The sequence below is a fragment of the Balaenoptera ricei genome, chromosome 3, assembly GCF_028023285.1.
Source record: "Balaenoptera ricei isolate mBalRic1 chromosome 3, mBalRic1.hap2, whole genome shotgun sequence".
NCBI classification, from domain to species: domain Eukaryota; kingdom Metazoa; phylum Chordata; class Mammalia; order Artiodactyla; family Balaenopteridae; genus Balaenoptera; species Balaenoptera ricei.
Genome location: NC_082641.1, coordinates 101,116,876 through 101,128,381, shown reverse-complemented (window position 1 = coordinate 101,128,381; position 11,506 = coordinate 101,116,876). Strand labels below are relative to the sequence as shown.

Here is an 11,506-nt window from a genome sequence, read left to right as displayed (position 1 = left end):
GAAAAGAGATAAACACGTTGATAATTTATTGTTCCTTAATGTATCATAGTAAAGCTCTGAACTACTTTAGCTCGACTTTATATACAGCTTTGTAGTTTTCATTTATTGAATAGCTATCATATACCAGGTAGTTTATTAGGCCCTGGGGGACTAGAAACTACAGAATTAGTGGTTCAGAGCCTTGTAGGAAAGGCAAACGAATAATCAATCACAGAGTGATAAGGTTATGGTATAGATAGAGTGTTATGGGAGCTCAAATGACTACCCAAACCAGAAGGTTGCAGGCTGAGGATGTCAAAGCTTTCAGGAAGAGAATACATCTGAATTGTGGGTGGATACTGGGGCAGGTGAATAATAAGGAAGAAGATCTAAGTGTAAAAAGGGCACCGTCAAGGAGCTGTAAGTAGTCCAGTATATTGCAGTTGAGACTGTAAGCTGTATGGATTGGGATGAGGGTCTAAGTCTTAGGAGACCATGTTGGAGAAAAAAGCAAGAACAAGATCATAGTTAGGATCCTGACAGGAAACACAGGGCACAAATAAGGTAATCTGAAGAGAGTATAATAAAGCAGCTATGTTTAAAGAAGTGGTTGGGGGGTAGGGCAAAGGTTGGACATTCCCACCCTAGGCCTAATACAGCAAGAGTTAGAGGGGCTTATTAGAGCCTGGAGACAGATGGCTAATTAGAGGGAGCTGCCTTCCTCACAGGAGGAATGTTACAAACCTGCAGTGACATTGAAAAGAGGGAGCTGGGAGAACAAATAATTTGATGGGACCACAGGGAAGGTGAGCCCATTGTTATGTCCTTGCAGGTTAGCATGGAGAAAGGTGAAGAAGAGCAGAATGCAGTTCTGGAGGGGCAAACAGAAGATCTCTTCCTTGCATAAGTGACAGTTGCAGAATTGGAGATTAAGTAGGAGGTAAGTAGATGAAAAAAGGGAAGGAAGCAAATGGAGCAACATGGCAAGATTCTGTAGCAGGAGTGTGCATGGTGAATATAGAGACTAAAATAATGCCAGTACAGCTAGGGTAGAGAGCAAAGACGTGGGACATGAAGTTATAAAGGCAGACTATACAGGGCCAGTCATGCCAAATTAAATACTTGTTATATGACCTTTAAACATTTTTTTGGTAAAACATTAACTACTCCCTTACTGTTGGTTATAAATGTAAAGGGAAATGAACAAAAAATGGTAAAACCAATATTCATTTAATACTCTGAAATTTAAAACATTAAACACATTGGGAATTAAAGTGCTTTATTTCTTTGAAAAAAGAGTCAACTGTAGTTTGATCAGTGTTTGCCTTTTTCTTCTTATAATGTAACAGCATATGGGACAAGAATCTTTTTTTCATGTCTTAGTGAATTGTCATACTCCTTTCAAAATTTGGATTCATTTCCAAAATTTTATCTTTTGCACTTTGAATGTTGTGAAATATCTCCAAGAGCTCTTTCAATGAGAAACTTTTTGCAGGTGTCACTTCTCTGGGATATCTTAATCTTTTTCGTTGTAACTGCTCATTTAGGACAATGAGTTCTAATAATATCCAATTTCACTTCTAGTAGTATTGCTTTTCACTTCTTTCTTGTACTTTCGTATTTTGACCAATTCTCTCTTCAGATTATTCAATATTATAAAATGTTACTGGGTTTGTCACTGAGAGACAAGGAGACAACACAACTATGTGCTTTACTATCTGAAGGTAAAGTGAATGACAGATGCACAATGACCAATCACCAACAGACTTTAAAAGAGTTGACATGATTGGTAACTGATCATGATGTGCAGTTGCTATTTATACAGTGATTTGTAGGCTAAAGAGCTAGCAGCAAGTCTGTTCTTCATGCAATTTATTCACAGTAAAGGTACCACGGTAACTAAAATTTGAACCAGTTTGTTGAGGAACTGTTGTTATTTAAACTATATTAACTGAAATTCATACATTTGAAACAATGTGAAGCCAGGACTACCTATGTATTTAATCAATGGCTAAGCAGAGAGCAAAAGGAACAAACAATTTTGGGAAATGTATTAGGGTAGATAAAAAAAGAGGGAAATATGAGTCCTCGTCCAGCTTTGTATTTGGATTACTTCTTAATTTAATGTGGGACACATTATACAGAAATGCATCATATGTGCTATGCTTAGAAGTGAGTAAAATTAATAGAAGCTCCTATTTGCTACATTAAAATTTTATGATTCTTTAAAAGGTGATAATTTCAAGTGGTTAAAATTTCAAGAGACACAAAAGGCGATACAATGAAAAAAGTCTTACTAGCACCCCTTTCCCAGCTACCAGGTTCTCTTCATTGAGGGCAACTGACATTATCCTTTCAGAGGTAGTCTTTGCATATACAAGCAAACATATTCACAAACACACTGACAAAATTTTCTCCCTTTTAAAAACACCCATTCTAAGCAGCTAATATTTATTGAGCATTTGCTATGTACCAGACAATGTGCTGACCTTTATATTCTTTATTTCATTTAGTTCCCCAATAAACTTTGAGATAGGTTGTTATCATGGCAGAGGGAAATCCATCTCCAAAAGTTTAACTTCTTTTCCCAAAATCATGCATTTGGTATGTGGTGGAGCAGTTATTGTCATGTAAGTATTTTGAATTCTCAAGTGCAGGCTGTTAATTACCAGACTACACTATCTAGGATCTGTGTAGAGGTCATGCAATACCATTTTATTAGCCTAACAGTCCTTTTACAGTACAGGAAATTCTTTTTGCTAATTCAGTCTATGAAAATATGGTGCTCAGGAGGTTTAAGAGAGACTGAGGTTTGTCCAAAAGCATTAGATATCTCTCTCAGGAGACTGGCCACCATCTGTACTGGGAAATCGGCCAGGTTGCTTGGAAGGAGCCCAACCCTGAGTGCATGTCTATGGTCTGTTCTCTGAGACTGTCAGGCAGTCCCTCTCCCTGTTGGTTATTGGCATTCCGCCTGACACTCAGCAAGCACGGGAGCATGCACACACACCACACACACACACATATACACACACACAAACATATCATTGTGTTCATTTCTTCATTCCAAAACAAATATACCTATTAAGTGTCTTAAACTTGCACAATAGAAATATGAAGTTTAGGAAAACTAACAACCCATGCCAAAGCCTGTGAACCTTCTTGATTTCATAAACTGAGTGCTGCTTGGCAGTTTATGCTTAACAGTCTGTTGTGAGCAGAAAGACTACCCTGGTCAGGTCTGGTTAGCAGTTGTACGTGTTTTCTAGTTGTCTGCTTCCTGAATGTGTCTTTTGGAGCACTCTTGGAGTGTCTCAGGCTCCCTTTTCTCCACCATGGACTCCTCTCACCTTTCTTTGTTACAGTGGTGTTGCTGAATGTTTTCTCTGATGCTTTTATTTGAGAGTGGAAAGCTTGAATGAAGGTGAAGTTCAAATTTTTAAAAAGTCAAGTGAGCTTTATTGGCTTCAGGAACTCTGGGTCAAATTTCAGTAAGAAATTTACACACACACACACACACACACACTCTGTTCTGAGATATCTTGTCATGCAGACTAAGTGCTTCTCCAAGGAAGCTTTTAAATGAACTGCACAAAACCTGGTTAACAGTTGAATGTGAAAGATGATGATTTTCAATAGCTGCTAATGTTAGGGGGAATGTGCTGTATTTTCCTGCAAGTCTGAAGGCCTTGGATCTTGGCATCATTTGGTGTTTGTGTTCCAGAGCAGAACAATGTCTCATGATATTTAGGGGTTTGGAGTCATTTCTTTCTGTAAACTAGGTTTTTGTTTCAAAATCTAGTCTCCACTTGGCTGGACTCCAGGTGTATGCTTTTTGATTTGTAGTTTTATGAATATTAGACAAAGAGTAAAGATTATATCCCATCTGTAAAATGACTTATATTTACTATTTTGTAATAATATCTGATAAATGAAGTTAATTAAAATATTTCTAGAGAGAAGTAGCTGTATATCAGTAGATGATCTCATTTGCTACTTTTGGTCTCGGGTGGCCTCAGCCTGCAGCGGCTTGAAGCAGGATTTTGGTTCCCTGCAGAGATTGAAGTTAGCCTGTGAAGTTAGTGAGAGCACTGAATCCTAGCCACTAGACCACCAGGGCCAGTAGCCAGTGGTAATGCCCTGGCCCTTCAGCTGTGTAGAAATGAACTTCCACATAGAGACAGAAAGCAGTGAAATGAGTGAAGTGTTTATTAGGAGGAGAAAGAGTACGTGTGGATAGACAGACGGGTGGCCTCAGAGAGAGAGTTTCGCCCTCGTGGTAGTTGGAATCACTTTTATGGGACATTTCTTCTGGGTTTCCTTTGGCCAATCATCTTGCTTTGCCTGGTTCTGAGTCCGTATTTGGTATATCTGAGGGTCCTCCCATGTGTGAGCATGCATCTCTTAGCCAAGATGGATTCTAGCAAAGAGGGCTCTGGGTAGGTTGACATCACTTACTATGGGGTGGCGCCCCCTCCCTTTTTGACCTCCAAAGAGTGTTTCTGCGCATGTATAGTTGGGAAGGTCTCCTTGACTTTGAGAATGAGAAATATGTGGTCTCTTATCTGGGCAGGGCTTAGCTCCTCCCTCCTCTTCATCTTGGAGTATCTGTCCACAGTGGACAAGCTCCAGCTGTTCAGCCTGGGGCCCATCTATCTCCTGCCTCACTTTATTTGGAAGTTTGAGCTCAGCCAGTGTAAGTACCCTCAATTTGCCCTCTTCTCATCTTAAAGTTTATGTTACTTTCTTCCTCTTTTATGCATTCTGTTTTCAGAGGACATGTCCTTCCAGATCATACCTAGGTTCTTTACCTTGTGTTCCATTCTCCCCTGGAACCTCATTCTATCACTTGCTTCTCAAGTCTTTCCATTTTACTAGCTTCTTTTCTTGTCCCAAAAGCAATCACAGCCATCCTGTACCCTCTAGTATCTTCAATTACTTAAAAAAGAAAAAAACTTTTCAAATGAGAATTCTATATTCTCTGTTTACCTTAGCCCTATGAATATGGTCTTCTGTTTCCACCACTCCTAAAGCCACTATTCTGAAATAACCTATGAGCTACAGAACTGCCAACTCTGATGGCCTTGTTTTTTAAAAAAAATTTGAAGTATTGTTGATTTACAATGAAAGCAAACTACTGGTTACTAGTGCGGAGAGGGGAGGGGGGAAGGGCAAGATCGGGATATGGGATTAAGAGACACAAACTACCATGTATAAAATAAATAACCCACACGGATTTATTTTACAGCACAGGGAAATATAGCCACTATTTTGTAATAACTTTAAATAGAGTATAATTTGATGGCCTTTCAATCCACAGCCTCATTAAGCTCTGCAGCATTTGATGGAAACTCTTTCTCCTTCCCTGGTTTCCAAGGCAAGTGTTGTTTTTTTTGGTCTTGCTATTTTTTTGTTCTTTTTCTGTATCCTGTCAAGGCTTCTTAATCTAATCACCCCTAAATATAGAGCTCCTCTAATTTTCCAAGTGTCTATATTTGGACCCCTTTCCACTGTCTCTCTTTTATCTCCTCTCTTTGTCAGTTCAGCCTTTTCAGTTTTACTTATGATCTCTATATGAATAACTTCCAGATTCACTTCTCTGATACTTTTTGAAAGATGAAGACCAGCACTTCCAACTGGCTTCTGGATGTCTTCACTCACTCACTCCCTCATTCATTCACTGAGAACCTATAAAGATAAGTACTGCTGTAGAGCTGTGGAGTTGGTAGTGAATAAAACAAAGTCCCTGCTCCACAGAAATTACATTCTAGTGAGAAAAGAAAGTATAAGCAAATAAAAAAATGTGGCAGGTGGTGGTAATTGCTGTGGAGAAAAGCTGAGTAAGAAGATGGAGAGTGATGGGAAATGTGGTGACTAATTTAGATTGGATAATCAATAAAGACTCTCCATAAAATGCCATTTGAGCAGAAACCTGAAGGAAGTGTGAGTGCAAACCATGTTCACATCTGGGGGCAAAGTGTTCTTTTCTAGCAGAGGGAATAGGCCTGAGGGGAAGAGAGAGAGAGAGAGGGAGAGATACCTCTCTGACCTCATTTTAAATATGTATCTTATAATCATACCACTTCTTACACTTTTACACACACACACAAAAAAAACACATCTATGTTACGCATAGTGATGATATCAGGGTTTCAAATCACATAGGACCTTGTGGGGCATGTTAAGGACATTGACTTTTGCCCCAAATGAGAGGAGAAGCCATTGAAGGACTTTGAATGAAGAAGTAACAAGATCTGACTTACAAAGAAACCCTTTGGCAACTTTGTGGAGTAATGATTGCATGTGCTCAAGTGTGGAAGCATTTAGACCAGTCAAAAGTGTAACAGAAAATATAATAATGCAGGGAGAAAAAAGAGGGGAGTTTGTACCAAAGGGGCAAAGATGAAGATTGTTAGCACTGGTTAAGATTCAGGATTTTACTGAAGGTCTGGTATAAGGTATAAGAGAAAGGGAGTAGTCAAGAATGACAGGGCATTAGAAACTGGTAGAATGGAATTTCCTTTTATTATGATGCAAAAGAATTTGAACAGGTTGTAGAGGATGGTGAAATCAAGTGTGTGGTTTTGAACATATTAAATATGAGATGTCTATTAAACATCTGAAGGGAAGTATCAATAAATATTTAGATATATAAGTCTGGAGGCAAAATCAAGCAAACTATATAAGCATGTTATTTGTCAACAGATATATAGTTAAACAAAAGTCACAGGACTGGATGAGATCTTTAGAAAACAAGTATAGATAAAGAAGAGAAGAGATCCAGATGTGAAGACTGATTCTGAAATGTTTAATGTTTAAAGTTCAAGAAGATGAGGGGGATTAGAAAGGGAGAGGGAGATAAAGAATAGTAAGCAAGGGTTTTAAGAAATAACAAGTCCCGCTAGCTGGTTGAGTGAGAGGAAGGCTGAGAAATGACCACTAGATTTATTATTATAGAAGTCACTGATGATCTTGACAGAAAAATAACAAGGTTGGTGTGGTGAACAGTGAACACAGCCTTACTTAGGAGGGACCAAGAGAGAACAGAAAAATTGGAGACAGGAAGCAGAAATAACTTTTTCAAGAACTTTTGTTGTAAAAGAGAGAGTGGTAACTTAGTGTTTGCTTAAGGGAATGTAGGTCCAAAGGTGACATTTAAAAAAAAAAAAAATTAGAAGAAATAACACTATTTTTGTTTCTCATGGGAACCAACTAATAGAAAGAGCAGAATCCATGATGCAAGTGAGAGAATAATTGTAGGTGTGATGTCCTTTTGCCCTTGAGTGTGTGGGAGGGTTGGGATTCAGGCACAGTGGGAGATGGGTTGGTTTTAGAGAGCAAAATAGATGCTTCTACCATTGTATCAGGACAAAGTGCTTTGTATGTGAATACAGATGCAAATATGTGATCAAGTCAATGAGGAGAAAGTGTGAAGTTCTCCTGTGATTACTTCTAAATTTTCAGTGAAATAAGAGGATTATCAATTGACAGTGGGGAGGGGAAGGAGATCGAGAGATCTGAGATGAGAATGTAAAATAATTATGTAGGATAATAGCTATTGAATGTTTTTGACAGCAACATAGAATAAGACATATCACTATCCAGGATGTAAATACATGAACACACACACGCACACACACACACAAAAACACAAAAACTAAGAATTTCAGGAGACATTCTTACTTCACTTACTTTCACTTCAATTCTATTTTGTTAACAAAAGGTGAATAATAACTCACTAAATAATTTCATGACCCACTAATAGGTTGCAATATGCAGTTTGAAAGACACTCAACTAGAAGAATTGAAGAGGACATTTTCTGCAGAAATGTAATAGCATTCCTGTGCAGCAAAATAAACCAGCTTAAGTATAGAATGTATAGAGATTGATCAGCATAATCAAAAGCAAATCGTTATGCACTGCCCCACCCCAATTATTCCTCCTATTGTGATTCTTATTTTTTTTCAAGTCCTCTATTCTCTGGTAACACAGATTTGAGCTCTATTAGTTTTCTTCTTATACCTCATTTCTTTTTTTTTTTTTTAAACTTTGGGTTTATTTGTTTATTTATTTATGGCTGTGTTGGGTCTTCGTTTCTGTGCGAGGGCTTTCTCTAGTTGCAGCAAGTGGGGGTCACTCTTCATCGCGGTGCGCGGGCCTCTCACTATCGTGGCCTCTCTTGATGCGGAGCACAGGCTCCAGACGCACAGGCTCAGTAGTTGTGGCTCACGGGCCTAGTTGCTCCGCGGCATGTGGGATCGTCCCAGACCAGGGCTCGAACCCATGTCCCCTGCATTGACAGGCAGATTCTCAACCACTGCACCACCAGGGAATCATTTGCAAAATTAAAAAGATTCTACCTCTAAGCTCTCACCAACATTTCCTTGTTTCTATATCCATTGATTTCACCATGGTTCAGGACCTTTTTGCTTTCTTTTTATTTTATATTTTTATTTTTCTTATTATGATAATAATTGGTACCCATGACAAGAAATTTATTTAAAAAAGAACAAGTAGCTTAAGAAAATAAATATCAAACACAATATCACTAAGAGATTATCTAGCTACATTTGTTGGTATATATACTTCCATTTTATATGCATATATTTTATATAATTTTCCCTGGAATTCTATATATATGCAATTATATAATGTAAACCTGTCTTGTAATAAGCTTGTTTTTAAGATAACACATTGTGAATTTCTGTCCACATCATTATGTGTTTGATAAAATCATATTTAATAGCTGCAGAGAGTTCCCATGCATGCCATTTTAATTTAAACCATTTTGTTGAGTTTGTGCAGTCGTGTGTGTGTGTATCTCTCAGATCTGGTACTGCAGGGTGTACAATTTTCCAAGGACCCCAGCTGCTGTGCTCTAAAATCCATTCATCTCTTAGTTTGTTGCAAGGCTGCACTTCCTGTGGGTCACTCCCAGTCAATAACTGAATGCCGGAAATGTACTTAAGCAGGCCCATTTGGACACTTAGGATTCCTCTGATGAGCGATTTTGGCTGGAGGTCTCCCAGACGGCCTTGCAGAAATTTCTGGAGAACTGTGAACAACTTTCCTTTCTTCCTTCCCTCAGAATCAGATTCACACAGAGTCTGAAGTCTCTCCCTGCTTCTCCCAGCTCTTTTCCCATTTTCTCTCAACGTCCTTTCTTTTTTTCCCCTAATAAATTTCTTGTGCACTTAATCCCATCTTGGCATCTGTTTCTCAGAGGACCCAAACTAACACCAACATTGAGGTTGTTTTCAGACTTTTATTCTGTACAACTACACTTCTGATTGCTCAACACTTAAGCACAGCATTCTTCTGTTGGAAGCCCTTTGAAGCATTGCCACTGCTCACCAAATTGAACCTAATCCTTCCTTCTCACGTCCATAGTTGGGCTCTAGCCCATCTTTCCAAACACCACCCGGCACTCTTAGTCTAGCAGAAGGCCCACTGACCAAATATTCTCCTACTCACTTTATTGCACCTCCTCCCCCCCACCCCAAGAAAACATCTGCCCAGCTGATGCCTCCTTCATTCTGGATCCCTTCTTGACTTTTCCATCCCAGTGTTCTTTCCACTCCATTTTAAAGGCCACAGGAAGGTGTTTTCTGCAGCGTATTCACTCTTTTTGGTATATTAAAATGGAGGCTGTATAGTCTTTTATCAGACATATCTGTATAGTTATATTATCATTGTTAAAACACATGCACAAAAAACTAGCTGATATTGGGTTTGTTTGGGAAACACTGAGCTAAACAAAAAATGATCCAAGATTTTTTGTTTGGTTTTTGTTTTTAATTTCAAGACTTCCAGAGCCCTTAAAATGCTAACATACATTGTGACTTTTCAAGACCAGCACTGATACCATTTGTAGCTTCTCTTGAATTTATTTGATCACAAAATCCTTCAAAAACAGATCACAGATTTGAGAAATCTGGAACTGGAAATAGTTGCCAGTATATTGGGCACATTTTCAAGAGTCTGTAATAAGATAATCCTTCAAAAACAGATCACAGATTTGTTATAGAATTTTGTATGTATGATTTTTACAGTATTATATATTCTTCATCTTGTTATAGTTCTTTGCATATTTATCTTACACATTTTCCCACTCTAGCCTTTAACATAAGGTCTTGAAAATAACAGGCATTTGTTGAGTTAAATATCATGGAATTTTAGTGAAGGGTCATGGTCTGGAATAATATTTGGTAACCAGAGAAATTTAGTTTGCATTTATTTCAGTAGCTTTTTTTTTTTTTTTGCAGTCTTTTTTATACCATCTCATCCTGAGCTGGGAAAATTATCTTGATGCTGGGCAAAAAGCCATTGTTAACATGGGGCTACATACATATTCTCTACAAATCACTTTATTGGGACATTGTAACAGAAGAATATAAAAGGAAAGGAGGAACAATTGGTATAAAACTATGGTTTGAACCACAGATCTCTGAACACTGTCCGTAAAATAAGCCGAGGAAGCAGCTGCCTCTGGGTCCTGGCACACCCTGAGCGGTGGAGAAGGCAGCCTATGGGTTAGTTCTGATTGTTTTCCTTTCCAAGGGTATGTCTGTCAAAAAGGTACTCAGCCAGGCCAGAATCCGGGGCTCCCATCTTAACCAAGTTGTGCACGTGGTCACCTAGTTGTTTGATAGACTTCACCTGCTCATTCAGATAGTGGGTTTCCAGGAAATCGCACAAATGGGGGTCACCTTTGTCTGAGGCCAGAGTGTGCAATTCCAGCAACGACTGGTTCACATTCTTTTCCAAGAGCAGAGCACACTCCATGGCATTCAGCCCGCTTTTCCAGTCGTCCTGGTCCGGTTTCTTGATGTCCTGTAGGCAGATCTGTCCTCCCCGCTGGTTCTGCAGCCTCATCAGCTTCTCCGCGTGCTCGGTCTCCTCCCGGGACAGTCGAAGGAAATATCTGGCGAAGTTGTGCAAGGCCACGTCATCTCGGGAGAAGTAATAGGCCATAGACAGGTACACGTAGGACGCACAGAGCTCCAGGTTGATCTGGCGGTTGATGGCGGCCTCGGAGTCCGGGTGGAAGTTCTGGCGCACCCTGGAGGGGGCGCCGGCTGGCCCTGCTGGTCCCCGCGAGGAGGCGGCTGCGGCCAGCGGGCGGCGGGGGGCGGCGGGCGGGTAGCCCCAGGGCCGCCTGGGGACCCAGCGCGGCGGGAGCACGAAGCCGTGGCGCGCCCTGCGCAGGGACACCAACGAAGTGCTGATGTGCTTGGAGAGGAACAAGAAACAGGGCAGCATGGCCCCTTCTCTTTAGAAGCGGGGAAACTGAGGCCAGGCCGGCTCAGCGCGCCGGAGCGTCAGATCTGAATCAGAATGCAGCTTTAGGTGACGGCGACTGCGTCACACTCCCCTTCCAGAGGCACCGAATTCCAGGCGGAGGGAGGCTGGGGGCGCGCGCCAGTCGCGGTTGGGAAAAGGCAGATGACAGTTACAAACATTGCCCCCATCGTCGCCGAAAGACTTCTGCTCTTGGGCATTTGTAATTTACTATTTCACATAAGT

The 11,506-nt window shown here is 40.2% G+C and overlaps 1 protein-coding gene across 1 annotated transcript; it reads right to left on the bottom strand.

Annotated features, from left to right (window-relative positions):
• Nucleotides 1–10,513: 10,513 nt before the first annotated feature.
• On the bottom strand, nt 10,514–11,242 carry FTMT (ferritin mitochondrial). The gene has a single exon (XM_059919435.1). The coding sequence runs from the start codon at nt 11,240–11,242 to the stop codon at nt 10,514–10,516; it is 729 nt and encodes a 242-aa protein (XP_059775418.1).
• Between the last annotated feature and the right edge of the window lie 264 nt (nt 11,243–11,506).